At 28.6% G+C, this 18,708-nt stretch overlaps 1 protein-coding gene across 1 annotated transcript in view; it reads left to right on the forward strand.

Annotated features, from left to right (window-relative positions):
* LOC101238383 (E3 ubiquitin-protein ligase CCNB1IP1) overlaps positions 1 to 18,708 on the forward strand; it is a 29,460-nt gene that overhangs the window by 709 nt on the left and 10,043 nt on the right. Inside the window, exons 2-10 of the mRNA XM_065790666.1 lie at positions 2,590 to 2,605; positions 2,846 to 2,905; positions 6,386 to 6,456; positions 6,587 to 6,661; positions 10,714 to 10,828; positions 15,565 to 15,585; positions 15,667 to 15,758; positions 17,110 to 17,132; positions 18,578 to 18,681. Coding sequence (XP_065646738.1) covers positions 2,590 to 2,605; positions 2,846 to 2,905; positions 6,386 to 6,456; positions 6,587 to 6,661; positions 10,714 to 10,828; positions 15,565 to 15,585; positions 15,667 to 15,758; positions 17,110 to 17,132; positions 18,578 to 18,681 — 577 coding nt within the window. The remainder of the gene's footprint in view (positions 1 to 2,589; positions 2,606 to 2,845; positions 2,906 to 6,385; positions 6,457 to 6,586; positions 6,662 to 10,713; positions 10,829 to 15,564; positions 15,586 to 15,666; positions 15,759 to 17,109; positions 17,133 to 18,577; positions 18,682 to 18,708) is intronic.

Consider the following 18,708-nt stretch of genomic DNA (forward strand, 5'->3'; position numbering starts at 1 on the left):
TTTTATAAAATGAAAAATCTTTATTTATTCTTCCAAATCTGTATCGTCCCCCTCAAAATAATCCCCCCCGGCCCCAATGCACTTTTGCCAACATTTTTTCCAGTCTTCGAAGCATGCCGAAAAGTCCTCGGTAGGGATAGCCTTCGATGCGCGTGCCGATTCACGTTGGATCTCTTCAATGGACTCAAAACGATTTCCCCGGAGTGGTCTCTTGAGCTTTGGGAACAGCCAGAAGTCACACCGTGCTAAGTCAGGCGAATATGGTGGTTGTGGAGCAACATGGGTAGAGTTTTTGGCGAAAAACTCACGAAGAACCAGTGCTGTGTGCGAAGGCGCATTATCGTGGTGCAAAATCCAAGATTTATTGGCCCATAATTCCGGTCTCTTTTTGCGAATAGCTTCACGCAAACGTCGTATAATGCTTAAATAATATTCCTTGTTGACAGTTTGGCCAGTTGGAAGGAATTCGTAGTGCACGACACCACAATAATCAAAGAAAACAGTCGACATGACTTTGATTTTTGAGCAACTTTGACGTGGTTGCTTCGGTCTTGGCTCGCCTTTTTCACGGTATTCACTCGATTGGTCGGTTGTTTCAGGGTCGTATGCGTAGACCCAAGTCTCATCGCCAGTAATAATTTGTTTGTTGACGTCTTGATAGTCAGAAAGCATTGCTTCACACGTTTTAATGCGACGCTCTTTTTCAAAGAAATTGAGAAATTTCGGCACCAAACGTGATTTGAGTCTTCTGAGGCCCAAATGATCCTTCAAAATCGCTTGCACCGACCGGAATGATATTCCAACCATGTCAACAAGGTCTCGAATGGTTAACCGACGATTTGCAAGCACCAATTCTTTGATTTTGTTGATGTGGCAATCATCAATCGAAGTCGATGGTCGTCCGGAGCGTTCCAAGTCATCAACACGTTCTCAGCCTTTTTTGAAGTCTTTGTACCACTTGTAAACATTTTTTTGAGACATAGTCTCTTCACCGAAGGCCTTTTGCAACATTTGATACGTTTCAGCAGCAGAAATATCATTCCGCAAACAAAATTTAATTGCACTTCTTTGCTCAACAAAATTAGGCATCGTGAAAATCGCCGAATGCACTTTTGGTACTTCAGAAACAAGCGTAAACAAAAAAAAATAATTATGAGTTTGACATGTAATTTGGCGCAAATGTTAATGACATTCCTACCAACTTAAAAATGAAAAAGATTGGACGATTCGAATAAGGCGGGAAGTTTAAATTAAAAATTCACCTTACTTTTTGATCACAGTAGTATATATATATATATGTATATATATATATATATTTATATACACACACACACACACACATATATATATATATATATATATATATATATATATATATATATATACATATATGTAAATTATGTTACTGCATTCTAAAAAGATTGAGGTCTTACCTGGTTTTTCCTAATTCCGAGGGTTGTATATATATATATAAATATATATATATATATATATATATATATATATATATATATATATATATATATATATATATATATATATATAAAAGAAATTTCCACTGGAATGGTTGCAGTACTTTATGAAAAGAAGTAAATATAGTTTTAACAGGAAAGTTAGGGAAGCGTTGAAAATACAACACAATGAAGGTATCTTTCAGAACAATGTTCGTAACTGAGATGATGGCAATTATATGATGCCATCATTTTGGAAACCCATGTTCAGATACTTACGTCACAAAAAGCTCTCTAAAAAAAAACTCTTAAAAAGAAGTTCTTACAAAGAACACTGTTTTGTAAATTTAAACGGTTTTGTATAATATAGTAGTTTTATAATATACTTGATAATGAGGGTATTCATATTACCTCAAAATATCGTAGAAATAAATATATTTTTATCAATAAGTATAAATCCATAAAAAGAATTTTTATTTTCAAATATCTATACAATTAAACTCTATTGAAGATGTCAACATTTAAAGTATACATACATACATACATACATACATACATACATACATACATACATACATACATACATACATACATACATACATACATACATACATACATACATACATACATACATACATACCTACATACATACATACATACATACATACATACATACATACATACATACATACATACATACATACATACATACATACATACATACATACACACACACACATACATACTATACAAAGAGAAGTATCATATAATATAAATTATATGATATTTCTCCATCAAGCATAAATCCACGTTTGCTGCCAGGTTTAAACAGTTCAACCTAATCTAAAATTGTCTACAAAAGAACAGGGTTTAAACCCTTCTTTTTAATACACCACACAAATTTAGTAAGCACGGTAGAATTAGCTTTACTATCATATAGAATAGAATATTAATGTTTTTAAAAACGAGAGCATAATGCTGGTAAAATTTCATAAGTTTTTCAATGATCATACATACATACATACATACATATATACATACATACGTATGTACAAAATGTTATACATATATACATACGTATGTACAAAAAAGAATTAACAAATGTAACTTTGTTAATTCTTTTTTTTTTTATATTAAGGTGACATCCTGTTCACGTATCTTTTCCAAATTTTTATGTTTTTAGTATCAATTTTTAACAAGGTATGTTCTTGGTAATATATTGTTACATACAGTTATAAATAAATGTTGTAAAGTAAAATGTTTTCTTTTGTTATATTTATTTTAAAATGATTTAGTTTTAACTTTTAAGTTAAGTAAAAGATTGTTTTATAATTATTTTTTTATTGATTTATTGACTTTTAAAATTTATTATCAGCTTTGACTGAAATATATAGACACTTTTTGTGATGAAGATGGAACAAGAGAATTTTCTAAGGCATTGGTTTGCCCTGCTTGTAAGTATAATTTAATGACTTGCTGATGCCATTGTAATGTTGTTTTATATAATGTTTTAGTAACCTTATAAAATGCAAATAAGTGTTTACATATACAATTATACAGTTGAATATTGTTAACTCGGACCCTGGAAAAGTCGGATGAAGTTTCAATTCCCTTTGAACATTCTCTATCAACTTACAGTAAAATCATCTGCTTAAGTTGTACCCTGGTTAAGTCGGACCATTCGCTAACTCTGTTTTTTGCAGTCTCTTCGGCAAAAAACTCCGCTTAACTAGGACTTTTATTTTGAATTGCATTTAAGTGCATATAATAACAAAACTTCTAATACTTCAATAAAAAATCCAAACTTTAAGCGCTCGAAAATAAAATACTTTTGTGTCAAATATAATTAAACATAGCTAAACATTTTCACGAAGATCTTTCGATTCAGTTAAGCTTCAATTAAACTCTATTTGGTAATAACTATTTCATTAAAAATTCAAAAATATCAATTGAAATTCAAAACTTAGAATGTTTGAAAATTAATTACTTTGCGTCAAACATAATTTAATGAACTAAACATTTTCACTGATATCTTCGATTTGGTTATACTTCTATCAAGTTTTATTTCCTAAAAATGTCGAAGGCTGCTAAAAGAAAGCTATCAAGTAGAACTATAACAGAAAAGTACAAAATACTAAAAGAGCTCGACAAAGGAGAATCATCTGTATCTATATGAAAGAAATATGACATTCCAAAGCAAACGTTGTCTGGATAATCGAAAAAAAAAAACACAATATATTCAGTAGTCATAAAAAATAAAACTTCTGCAAAAAAGTGTGGATCCGTGTCTCCCTAAATGAGGATTTCGATAAAGCATGTTATATGTGGCTTTTAAACACCTGACACCAAAACATTCCTGTGTCTGGAACCATTTTCAAAGTCAAAGCTTTGCATTTTGCAAAAGAACTTGGTTGTGACAACTTTCAAACATTTGATATATGGTTAGATAGATGGAAAAAAAGAAACAATGTATCATTTAAAATAATATCAGGTTTTTTATTATTTTATTTTTCCATTGATATTTACATTTTTTTCAGTCATTTGTCTAAAAAATAATAATAAACATGGAGCTCTCATTTCTATTCCATCGCCCATAAACCAATAAATTATCAATCCAATTCTTTTGTTTTAATTTGTTTAAAGTCATTACTACGTTTTGGCTTATTACCACGTTCTGCATGAAAAGCAAATAAAATCCTAAACCATAGCTAATAAAATTTATGCTGATTTTTTAAGTTGCTTTTCTTAGTTTTCATAGGTGGAAGTCAAGATGTTACTAGTGAAATGACCAGTCCTTGGGGGGAAACAACTTTGCCGGCAATATTGTCTCATTATAACTCGTGTGATATATTCAATGCAGATGAGTTTGGTTTGTTTTATAAAGAACTACCAAAATAAAGTATGCATTTGAAAAGTGAGAAATGTAGTGGGGGTAAGAATTGCAAGATACGACTAACTGGGCTTGCTTCAGCTAACATGTGAGCAGAAAAACTTCCAATGTTTGTTATTGGGAAATCAAACAAACTCGTTGCATTAAAGGAATTAGAAGCACTTGATGTCGTTACCGTGTGCAAAAAAAGAGCTGGATAACCTCTGAACTATTTGAGGAGTGGGTTAGAGAAAATTGGTTAATGATAATTGCACCGTCCATCCAAATATTGAGAATCTTAAATTGGTCACACTCTACTTTTTCCCCACAAACTTCATTTTTGCAGTCAATGGATCAAGGTGTCATTTGATCATTGAAGTGTAAGTACCATTAATGTAATGATGATCTTGTTCCGGTGATAACATTTCGATTATGGGAGGAATGATGGAAGATAAAGATATTGTTCAAGATATTGAGGTAGTTAAAGAAGAAATGCAAGAAGAAGAAGGAAACGAAACGTCAGATGAAACGGTGTCAAAGCCAATGACTGAAGAAACTCGTAAAGCAATTGATACCTTTGTTAATTTTTCAATGTTTACTCAGAATGGTGAAGTTGGAAGGGTAGCTTTGAATGCTTCAAAGCTGTTTGAAAAAGAATTGTGCAAGTCACTGAAACAAACATCAATTTCCGACTTTTTTCATTTATAGTATATATTATATATACAAAAATATATATTTCACATAAGATTATATTGTTCTATATATATGTATGTAATATTTATATATCGAAGAACATTCGATAAGTCTCGAAATCTCATTAAGTTGGACATTTTCAAAATTTCCGACTTAATGAGTGTCGGACAATAAATATATACCCCTTCAGAGTCCGAGTTAACATGATTCTACTGTAACAGTGAATTAGATTAGCATTAAATATAAACTAAAAAGTAGTCTGTTAGCTCTAACTTTTTTTTCCTCAGGCATTTATTACAAACTTGATGCAATAACTTGCATGCGTTTATAAATATTATGATGTGTTTTTTTCTAGTATTCTTTAAAAGTTTTTAGTAATACCTTTTTCTTAAACCTTTAAATTTTGTTGTTTTTTTTTATTAGTTTTTTTTATAAATTTGTTTATTATTATTTTTATTTTGGCAAAATCCTATATCACTTTATATTACTTTTATTTCTATTGTATTTCCTCCAAAAAATATATATGTACAAATTGGAGCTTAAGTATTTTTTAGTTTAAAGTAGTTGATCTATATACAGCTGTAGGATGAGGAATTGAGTATAGGGTGAGTACTAGTTAATAAAAAACCACATAAATGAACCGCGTAAACCACATTATATCATGGCTCTCACACATTCACATTAGCTTGCTTTTACCTGAGATGAAAGTGGGGTAGAATTAACTTCCTTAAACACTTCTGTGACAAAAAATCCACTAAGGATTCTGTTACAATTTCCACTACACAGATAATTTGATTAAAGCATCTGTATTTTTTTTTATTGCATTTTTTTAGTATCTCCATGGCAACTTGTATTTTTATTATTAGCAATAATTATTTTTTACTATTATAAGCTACACTTATTTGTTGCAAAATAAAGTTAAATTTTTTACTGTAACTTTTAGACAGATTTTTTTCTTTTCCTGAAAATCAGTTCATTTTGTGTGTTTATTATTTATTCTCCTCTGAAAAGTTTTTCATGAGTATTGCATATTTTTCTATTGATTTTTCTTTCTTGGTCTAATTCAAGCAATCCAATTTACACAACATAAAACAGATAAATATGATAAAAAAATACTATTCAGTTAATATATTCTTAAGTATAAATAAAGTTACAGTTAAATCTTGACATCTCGAACTCTCAGGCAAAAATACTGGGAAAAAAGTTTGAGATATTGAGAGTTCAAGATGATTTCTCAAAAAGGCTCAAATGAGTGCACAAGTTTTATCTTTCAAGATATACATAGATACATTAGTATCTACACATGTGTCCTATATTATTCACTGATATTGAAGTTCATTTTAAAGGATCATATATTTCAAAAACTATTTAGGTGAAACAAATTTAAGTGGTAAACATGATATTGTTCGCCATGATTTACAGCCTGCTGATCAGTACAAATCTGTATGTTTAAAATTTTTTCATATGTAGTTTTATTATTGTTTTTGTTTCCAAATTTTTTTATTTTTTCTGTTTAATTGAAGTCTTTCCATTAAAGTTTAATGTTTGAAATATGATTTTTTTATCACTGCAGATGATTTTGGCTGGTTTAAAACCTGAAATTATTATGGAAATTGCATCAAGGGCTATTGCTTTCTGGACATATCAGGTTAGTAAAAAATAGTTGTTAAAATTCAACTTAGGAGAGCATATTTTTATATGTTTTTGATCTAAGTAAATTTAATAATAAATAATAATAAAAGTAATAATAAATGCTTATTTTTTTAACATGTTTTTGTTGTTTTTTATCTTTTGTTTTTTAAATATATTCATTATATAGAAAAGGAAAGCTTTGGGTGGTTTTGTTTCAGTTTCATGCTTACCATGAACTTGTTAAGTATAAAACTAATTATAAACAAAATCACCATTTTTAAAAATTATCATGTATCACATGTTAAATGTGGTACGTATTTTAAATCTTTTTTTTTTCTTTTTTCAGTTTATATAAGACTGTTATTATGATATTAACAGCAAGCAACCTGTAATACAGGTTATAGTAAATTTATTTATCTGATTAAGCAAAAATTATTCTGATTTAGCATATAAGGGTTTGGGTGTAGAATAGATGAAAATTAAAATAAAAAAAATTTAATTTATTATAGTAACACAATCGACATTTACAATAATAATATCGCTTGGTATTAAATGCTGCCATGTAATGCCAATATATAATAACACTGCTTGGCTGGCTAGTGTGGATTTTTCGTGCAAAAAATAAAACAAAGAATTGAAAAAGGTCTTTAGTCAAAATCAAATCTCTGATCAAAAAATTTTTGTTCAAGCCTAAACAATATAGTATCCAAAAGTATTGACATTAGAAACCACTTAAACTTATTAAAAATAATTACCAATTGAAAACTATTCGAAAACTATTAAAATGCCATAAAAGAAAATAACGCAATTCAATTAAAGCTTCCAGTAATATCTATAATCGTTTCATAACTTAATAACTTAATCAATCAACTAAAACTTAACTCAACACATTTGTTAAGTAATTCAACATAAAACATGACAACAAAAATACAAAATATAAAGAAAGTACAAAGAATATCTTATAACATACAAATTATGAAACAGAAAATATTAAAACTATAAATTAAAAACATTAGAAATTATAATATTATTTATAAAACATTTCTGCCTACCATACATAGATGGCATGTTTATTCATTTTGAAAAAAAATATATTAAATTTAAAAATTAAAGATTATAGTGACTTCAATTGCTATTGTTGCTTCTATTGTTAATCCAAGTTAAGTTAAGTTTACAACTAAAATTGAGCAACCTGTTTGATCATGTGAGCAAAAATCTATATATATGCTGCATTCTAAAGTTCACATTTGGAGAAGGATCCTAGATATACAGTTTGAAGATTATCTTTATCTGGTCTAAGATTACCAACACAATGAAAAACTTGATTATATATTCTAAAACTTGAATTAATCTGTAAAATTTGAATTAATCTGTAAAAAAAAAAATGTGGTAGTGGTGTAGTAGTAGTGCAATCGCTTTGTAAGTTAGAAGTTCTGAGTTGGTACCCAATCTCATCTCTGGTAGTGCCACACTTAACTTGCTTTTTAGTGCACTTTTACTTATTTCTCCTGTTATCCATAAAATTTATCTAAAGCAAGGAGAAAAAAAAAATAATGATAATAATGCAAGGAAATTTATTAAATAGGGCTTTATCTACATCTCTATCAATCTTGTCTAACTTTTTAGAATCTATTAATAATCATATTGCTTGGGTTTATCATATTTATACTAATAAGCATACTCTAATCACTGTATGGTTTATACTTGGTTTTAATTCCAATTTTTATAAAAATGAAAATTTTTAAGTAACTAAAAAAACTCTAAAAATTCTAAACATTAATATACCTAGAAAGTAAAGTCTAGAAATTCTAGTTATAGAGAACTAAATGAAATCCTAATAACAAATAACTATTTGCAAAAGTACTAGATGACCCATTTTAGTGCTTTGTTTAAACAATGATAAAAACACTTTTATTAAATGATTGAAGATTTTAAATATATTTTAAATTAAAAAAAATCACTAAATGTTAAATTTGACAAACTAATAATATCTACATTTTTTCCTTTAAGATAATCTAAAAAATTAAACATAAAACTTATATCATCAAAATTAAATTTATTGTTTTGTGCAACAGCCATATAAAACCTAAAACTTATTTAATTATGAAAATATTTATAAAATTTAAACTTACTCTCACTTCTTCATTATTTTTGTCTTCAACTAAACAAAAAAATAAAAATTAATTACAATCTTTCCATTTAGTTAGATTTAATTTAAATGGATTGAATTAAAATTATCATATAATACTTACATTGAATTTAGAAAAAGGAAAAAACTGCAAATTCTATAACAAAATTTAACTTTAAAACAATTCAGTGTCTAAAAAAACAAATAGCAAAAGATAGAAGAATAGAAATGGAAAAATAGATAAGATAAAAGCAGTTTAAACAAGCAAACCTTTGTCATTATTAGACTTTGATTTTTCTTCATTATTAGATTTTGATTCATTTATTCTCACAAATTTATAAGAATAAGTAATAATAAAGTATCAATAAAACAATAAAGCCAACAGAAAAGCAAAAAAAAAAAAATGCAAACATTTTAAAAGATTAAGTACAAATAAAAATATAGATAATGTTTTGATTAGTTATATAAAAGTAATAATTATAAGTATAATTAAACAGAATTTACTTGCATTTTAAAAGATTTTCTTGCAAAACCACATGCTAAAATTGTTTCATTTACAAAATAATTAAGTCTTATAGTTATCAATGTAGTAAACACAAATTGTTGAGTGTAAGGATCATTTTATGGTGATGTTAATATTATATACAAAAGATCAGGAACTAACATCACCGTAAAAGAAAGCAACATGTATAATGTTAATTGCTGCTCTTTCAAAATTAATAAAACGATATAATTTTAAGATTTTGAGCCAAGTCAATGGGGAATAAATGGGTGTGTAGTAGTAGTAGTTTCCTTATAAACAGGAGGGTCAAAAGTTGTGAAAAGTAAAAAAGTAAAGTTTTCTACTTAGTTTCATAAATTTAAATCTACAATGTAGAGACTTATGTTTTTACAATTTTATTTTATGAATTAGTTTTTTGTTTAACACTTTAAAGGAAAGAAAAAAATGATTTTGTTACAGTAACATATGTTGTAAAATTATTTTTAATTTCTTTAAAATTAATAAACAGGGAGAGGGGATGGGGTTCCTAATAAGCTCTAGAGGCCTGGAAAGACACTGAAAAATTAATAAACAAGTGTGCCATGATGCCATTGTAAATACAGGATTACTTGTAATAAATCCTTGTTTATTTACCTAGAAGATGCATAGTTTTTTTAATTGACGTAACGAAGAGATTGCAGATGTACTTTGCTTTTTGGTGATTAGCTTTTCAGAATTGGTTGTAAACACATTATATACTAATGAGAAAATATGTTATAGGTTTAGATGGAAATGCTAACATATTTCTTTCCTTGTTAGATGTTTTGAAGTAGGATGTTACCTTTACTGTTAATAACTGTTGTAATAAATTATATTATATATTACACTGTTCTTATATTGAAAATGTATTTTTTATTGTTTTGATATTAATCAAATAAAATAAAGAACATTAAAATTAAAAAAAAAGTTTGAACAGAAATGGAAATTAAAAATGCACTAGTGGTGTAATGAGCACTTTTTAAGAGAACTAAGTAGTTCAAAACCCAAGTATGGAACTACCACGGAATCACATTCCTGGTAGTATCACGCTCCACTTGTTTCTCTTTGCAGCAGTTTTTTTAACAAGACTTTTGTTTAGAGTAGCAATAGGATTGAGAGTAACAGTAATTAACAACAAACAAACAAAAGTTCCATTAAAAATATTTTGAAATTTGTTGTGTCTTAGAATTAAAATTTGTTAGTGAGTAACGTAAATATCATAAACAAATGAAATACGAGTATATTAAACTTTTTTTAAACCCATTGAAATATGAGTATATTACACTTTTTTTAATAAAGTACATATCTTAACTCTGGTTTAATGCATTATAATCATTGTATCTATTTCTTACTTATTGCTTGATACTCTAAATAAACAAATGCAAATAAGATAAAAGTATTTTTGTTTTGTAATTTTTAGTCGCATCAGGAAAAGTTGTTTCATGAGTATTCTTCAAATAAAAACAAAGAATCAAGAAATAAACTTGAACACTACTATGAACAACTTGTTAACAAATTGCAAGCAGAAATCAAGTGTATCTTTTCATATCTTTTCATATATCTTTTCATCTTTTGATGATGTTTACTATAATTGTTGCAACTTAATTAATTTACTTTACTAAAATAAAATCACACAAAATTTAACATTTAAAAAGGTTGTGTATTGTTTTCATAATGTGTGGTTTTAGAGATTTTGTTTTTTCTGTTTGTTTTAATAAATAATTTTCAGTTTAAGTAATAAATATCAGCAGATAAAAAGCTTCAAATTAAATGTACTAGAAAATCAAGACTAGGGTTGAGAATTAGCGCTGATGTTTAAGGAAAAAAAAAATTTTAAAAAGCACAAAGGATGTTAACAGCAATAACAGTGATAATAAGATGGCTCAAGACAGTGATGAGCCGTGTAAGAATGAATATTGTTAGGATGACAAAAAAATTCCTTGATTGAGCAGTGAGCATATAAAAGTTTGAGAAGTGTTTGTAGAAGAGAGAAAGAAACTTTTCCAGAAATTACAGAAAAAGTATATTTTTCAGATAACTGTATCAGTATTCAAGTAAGCCATACTTGAGAAGCAATTTAAGAGCTGTTACTTTTGGATTAAGGTTTTTTTTTGAAATGCATGAGTTAATATAAAACTAAATCTATAATTAAAATTATAATCCTACTTAAGAGATATATTTGTAAAAAAAAAGTATTATGAAAAACTAAAAACATATTATCATACTGATATCAATGGTAAAATGATATTTTAAATAATTATGCTGTTTATAACATAAATAGTCAACGTTTAGAGAAGAAACACAATATTACTGGAAGAAAAAAAGCGTTTTTCTTCTTGGAAGATTTGTTTTTTTTTTCAAATATAAAATATTTCAATTAAAGAGCAAATATAAATGTGGATATATTATATATAAATAATATTTATATATAGGGGAGAGTCGCCCATTATGGACCGTCCCCTTTTATGGACCACCGATGAAACAAATAAATGCGATTTTATTTTTAAATTTTGGAAACGTAGCATTAAAGAGTGACTTCCGTTCCGTTAAATCGCATTTCAATGATGGCGGTCAGCAAGATTACTTCAAAAAGGTAAGTTAGTATTTTATTTGGTTATTTTTTTCTAAAAGTACACTTGCTTTTTTTTGTGTGTCATTCTACAAATAAATGTACCAGGACAATGCTTCTATGCTAAATGGAAAGCTTTTTCATTTCATTTCTTACTAAATACAAGCGTGTTGCTCCAAATGACATCGTTTTGGTTTTATTTAGTAAAATTAGATGCCCATGTGGTTCTCCCAATATGGACCAACTGCTGTCCCTAAAATGGACCAGTGGTTCAAGATGGGAAACTGTAGTCCATATTGGGGAACATAAGTTCTTATTCTCTTGGATGTTATTATTTTATCATAGGCTATTAATAAATTAAATTATCTTAATCTTATGTTTTATTTTAATCTTTGATTATTATTAGTATTTGAAATTTGACTAGACTATAGCCAGACTATAGAATCTATAATAGATTATAATTATTTAATTATAGTAATTATAGATCTACTAAGTATTTAATATTACTATAATTGACCTATTAAATTTAAATTAGATAATTATATAATAATATAAGTTAAGATATAATTATAAGGCTAAGGGTCTAAAAATAATTAAGAATCATTATTAATATTATAGTATTATTATAGTTATAGGCTATAGGCCTAATAATTAAAATTAAATTAATAATAATAATAATAATAGCCTATTAATAATAATAAATAATGATAAATATTTATTAAGTATTATATTTATAGTGGTAGATTGTAGTGGGTAAATTTAGACATTTATTTTTAAAATTTTGCCCTGTCCTACAATTTATTTCAATCTTTTTTTTTTAATCAGGGGCTGCTGGACTAATGATGATTTTCAATGTGCTATTGAGGCGTACAGAAATGGTGATATTGGCTTGAACAAATGTGCAGCCACATACGGTATCCCCAAAGCAACTCTAAAGAGGCATTTTGATAATGCTAACAAGTTTGCTAACGGCTTTAAAAAGCTAGGCAGAAGTACTATCCTTCCTGCGGATGTTGAGCTAGAAATACACAACCTAGTTTTAAAATTGGAGGCCATGTTTTTCGGAATGTCGAGGAAAGATTTAATGACTCTGGCATTTGAAGTTGCAGAACACAAGGGTTTAAATCACCCATTCAATAAGGATAAAGGTCAAGCTGGGAAAAAGTGGTATTACAAATTTTTAACCAGGTTCCCTGACCTCTGCCTCCGCCAACCAGAAGCTACTTCCATGTCGCGAGCCAGCGGCTTCAACCTGGGGGATGTTGACAGGTTTTTTAATTTACCAGAAAATTTAATAAAAGATCATTGCCTCAAGGCCAATAACATTTACAATATTGATGAATCTGGTATTTCAACCGTGCAAAAGAAATGCCAGCGCGTACTTGGCCTAAAAGGCAAAAAACAGATAGGTAGCATAGCCAATGCAGAAAGGGGTGTTAACACAACAGTTGTCTGTTGCGTAAATGCTGGTGGAACACATTATGTTCCACCAATGATTATATTCAAAAGAAAACAGGTTCCTGATGAACTGGGAGATGGTGCACCAGAAGGCAGCATTGTAACATGTTCTGATTCAGGATGGATAAATTCTGAACTTTTCGTACAGTGGATGAGAATGTTCATCAGTCATGTGAAGCCAACAAAAGATGATAAGGTTTTACTTATTTTAGATGGCCACAAATCCCATACTAAAAATCTTGAGACCATTCAGCTTGCCATTGACAACAATGTCATAATGTTGTCACTTCCACCTCACACAACACACAAACTGCAGCCTCTGGATAAAGCTTTTTTTAAGCCCCTTCAAGTCTACTACAACCAGGTGGAAAAATGGCTGAGACTAAATCCAGGACGTTCAGTGAGTTCATATCAGGTGACCAATCTTTTTCATCTGGCATATGCAAAGGCTGCTACCATGTCAACAGCAATTAATGGTTTTGCATCGTGTGGAATTTGGCCATGCTCACAAGATGTTTTTGAACCTCAAGATTATGCGCCATCATTCGCTTCTCAAGCAGGAAACCGCGAGACCATGCTGTCTTCACCACTTACATCAGGGACATTACCAGCACAAGCCCAGGAAGCTTCGATACCAGCATTGGTATGTGTAACTAGACCAGCACAAGACCAGGAGGGTGTGCCACCACTTCCAGGCATAATGGATGAGGTGGCTCCAAAACCAACAACTTATGTGACCCACCCAGTGTCACTGGCTGTTGAAACGTCCCATTCCAAAACAGTTCTGCCACAGGTGCTGGAAAATTTTTTGCTCATCCCAATTTACTCTGATGGGAAATGTTTCAACACCAGATCTTCAGTCAGCTCAGCAATTAAACGGCAAGCTGGTCAGTCTACTGCTTCATCTGAAGGAAACTGCTATGGCTGACTCACTTTGTAATCAGCTTGTTAGCCATTTGATATCTAATTTGGAAATATTGTCTGTTGACATGCACAGGGATGTCTTAAATGCTGACCAACCCCAGCATCTTCACTTTAACTTGTTAGAAGAGCGTATTGCTCACATTGCCAAACCAGACTCGTTTGTGGGAGAATGGGAGATAAATCAGATCTCCTGTCTTCTGAAAACAAAAATTGTGATTCACAATGCAAACAGGAATGTGCTGATGTATGGTGAAGAACATAGTGGTAACCCCATCACAGTGAAGTACACCATGTTTGAAAATAACTCTGGGCACTATGAGGCACTAATTTTTTACATCCGGGCTTTGTCTCCAATTTAGAGACTGGTCCCTGTTCTTCCCCCAAAGGGTGCAGGCAAAAGGAAGTGTTGCAAAGAACAGTCAGAAATTCTTACTTCAAGTCCATATAAAAAGCTGTTCCTACAGGAAAGTCCAAAAACAAACACAAAAGTTAAAAAGTCCAAAAACACAAAAATAATTAAAGAAAAAGTAGTAAAGAAATGTAAGAAACCCAAAATGAATTCAACAACTAGTACCAGTATTTTAAATGAAAGTTCATGGCTTTGTTTTATGTGTGGAGAATGTAACATAGAAAATATGATATGCTGTCGATCCTGCAAAAGATGGGCACATGAAGAATGCGCAGGAACTTCAGATTGTGACTTTATTTGTGAACTTTGTAAATAAATTTTGAAATATTATTACACATCAGTATTCATGTTTTTGTGTGTGCTAAATTTTAAAATAGTAAAACACTTTATAAATAAAACTAAGTGTATGCATACATGTGCATGAGACTGGTAGAATTAGAATCAAATAAATGGTGGCTGGCTTAAACTTAATAACTTTTTTTTTTTTTTTTACGAAAAGGACATCTAAAAACCTGTTAAAAATTAGAAGCTTACATACTCTTGAGTATTTATATTCTAATAATTCTATCTTTAGTGTGTATATAATTTGTTTAAATGACCAAGTCAAACCGTTTATAACTAGTCCATAATAGGAACCTCAATGGTCCATATTTGGAGCACAAGCTTAAAGTACCCCCAATATGGACCACTTACGTTTTTGACATATTTTATAATTATTAATAAATCAACCACTACAAGCTTCATATAATATGTTCAGCTGAAGGTAAAAAGTGGTTTACAATATAAAAGTTAACTATTTAAGCAAAAGTGAGTGAATTATACACTCTGCAACAAAAGTGGTCCATTATCGGCGACTCTCCCCTATGAATATAGATAAAAAGAAAAATTTTTCCTTAATTTTTTTAATTAAGCTGTGAAAGTGGACTTAACATGTAAGGTTTTTTAATAAAGCAAGTAAAATAAAAATTTAATAGGTGTTCTGAAATAATATTTTGAACAACAATTTTTAATAGCAAAAATGAAAGAGCTTTCAGAGACGAAGCAAAGGTTCAATGAAATAAGTGAGCAACACCAGGAAAAATCTAGACAACATCAAAAATTGCAGGTGCTTTTTGTAATATGGTGTTTTAGTTCTGGTAGACAAATAATATAAATAAAAAATTATCTAATATACCTGGGAAATATCTCTTTTAAAAAAAAATAGCAATGTTTCTGGTGAGGAAAAAATGTATTTAATAAATACATTTTTTCAAAATTGTGTTTTTATTCAGCAATAAAGGAATATCAGCAATATTGAAACATTAGCTGTAAACTATTATCACAATCAATAGTTATGCTGACAATAGTAGCATTAATAATAATAGTTATAATGTTAATAGTTTTATAAATAATATAATAATTATAAAGTATATTAGTAATTACTATAATAGTAACAATGATAAAAGTAATAATATAATGATATTAACAGTAGTAGTAGCAATTCAACATAGGGTGACACGCATGCAATAAAAGACTAGTTATGAACTTAGATGTAAAAAAATTAACATCACCCCATTAGATCGTAGATGTGAGCGTGACAATATGATTCTGCAATATAAAATATCACATAATATACATATATCAATAATATAAAATAGATCAAACCACAAATAGTTATTCCAGCTCGTGCTATTCAAACTTGATCACAACTAAGACAGGAAATAATAAGAAATTATCAGACATCACATTTTAACTAATTGTATTGTCTCTAAATGGAATGATCTCCCCAGCAAAAACCAAAGATGTAAAATTGTTCAGGGTATTGCTTGACAATTTTGACAATTAATCAGCAAAACTACCACAGGTTGTCATCTACTGTTGACATGCTCTACACTATTTAACCTTTCTTTAAATGTGCTGCAGATTTTCATTTTGCTACACTACTACTACTACTACTACTACTACTACTACTACTACTACTACTACTACTACTACTACTACTACTACTACTAGCAATGATAATAATAGTAATGATAATGAGTGATGATGAAAATAAAATTAATTTCCTGTAATAAAGATTAGAATAATAAAGTCAATTTTATAAATAGTTCAGATTATAAATAATAGATTATAAATAGAGTTCAGATAAAGTCAAAGTTATAAATAATAAGTAGCAATAAGATTGTTGATTGGTTGATACATGTTATTTTTTTAATGTAAATGTAGATACTTAAAAAATATTGACATACATCGAGTTTTGTGCAATAGTTTACAGTTTTAAGCATGTGTGTAAATTGGCAGGGTGTAAGTTTGTAGAGTGTAAATTATATTTTTATTTATTTTGTTTACTCTATTTGTTTTTTTATTTTTTCTGTAATAATTTTTTATTTTGTTTATTTATTTGTAAAGTGTTTTTATTTGTAAAACTTACTTTTGTTTGTAAAGCTTTATATTTGTATTGCTTTTTTGGATTTTAGATTATGTATGACACACTAAGAAGGTAATTTTATTATTTCATTTGTTTTCTTTATGATAATTTATAAGTGTTGTGTTTGTTTGTTTGTTTATGCATTCAGATATGTTTATTTTGACTGTTAAGATGCATCTATTTTTCACTATTAGGCATTTCTCTCTATAAAAGTACAAATTAATTGAAAGCATTTGCAAGTTTAACTGAAAAATGGCATAATTTTAAATCTATATATGGAACTGTGCTCTGAACAATCAACTTTAATAGCAAACGTACCTTATGGCAAACTTTGTTTAAAATGGAGATAGTCTTATGGGAATGATCCTAATAGTATGTCATGTGTAGGCTGAATAGTTTTAAAAATAGATAATGCCCAAATAAGTTTTTTTTAAGTGTGAACTAGATTGTTTAAATTATAATCAAAGTTATAAATTATAATAAAAATTATTAAATTATAATTAAAATTATAAATTATTATTTAAATTGTAATTATATTATTTTTTTTAATTGTGAACTAGATTGTTTAAATTATTACACATTGTTTAAATAAGCTGGCAGAATTGTTTTTTTGTTTAATTGATGCAACTGTGAAATAGTTTAAGAATGAGCCTGTATACCTTTTACAAGATTGCATCAACATATAGTTTAAAAGGGTAATTGTACAGTTATGTGGCCCTAAATAATTTTATTTTTTCACTTATTGCTCTCTTTTCAATGGAGACTTTTTAAACATATTTATTAAAATAATAAAAGAAAAAAGATTGCTGCCCCATGCCAAACCTTCAGTCGATGTAGCAGCATACTCCCTTGCAGCAGCAGGCTTAAAGATAGTTGATGTATTTACTGAAGCCAAAAAGTATTCCTTTCGTTTAAGATATCTCCACTGATGAGAGCGCAAAAAAAACTGTATTATCTTATTTTTATACTTGTTTTTTTTATAAAATAATGCTAGAGTTTGTAAAATTTAATGAACTGTAAAGTCTTTTACTGGCTAAAAGTCAGTAGTAGCTTACCTAGGTTTCTTCCTATGCTAGTTTATGTGGGTTTGAACTTAGAGTGGTTTGCACAGATTAAATTTGGTAAAAATGTTTAATCCAGATCGTGCTTATGTATTAGTTAGTATTTAGACTGAAGCACATTTTCTGTACCTACTTGCATTTAACCACATTACATACATACATGTTGTTATTAACAAAAACATCACATATGCACCATTTTACCTAAATTAAGATTTTATTATAAATGTAAAATAATGTCAAAAAAAAAAATCTTTAAAATAAAATTGTTTAATTAAAATAATAAATGTCTCTATTATTATAAACACCTTTTGTGTCAAACAAATTTTAAAAATTTTAAATTTCTCAAAAAAGGTTTTGCAGTTTTATTGACATTTTTATCTTAAACTTTTTATTTTTGTTTTACATACATTTATTAAAATATATACATTTATTAAAATATATATGTTATACGTTTAGACGTTCAATAAATCCTGCTGCTTTGGAAGAAGTTCCCCCTAAACCAGCCATTCCCACTTCAAAAAGCAGTCAATTTCAAATTCCTTTTGGCTCTGCCTCATTTGGTAATTAAAATATTTAATATTTATTTT

Source organism: Hydra vulgaris, chromosome 02 (genome assembly GCF_038396675.1).
Source record: "Hydra vulgaris chromosome 02, alternate assembly HydraT2T_AEP".
Classification (NCBI taxonomy): Eukaryota; Metazoa; Cnidaria; class Hydrozoa; order Anthoathecata; family Hydridae; genus Hydra; species Hydra vulgaris.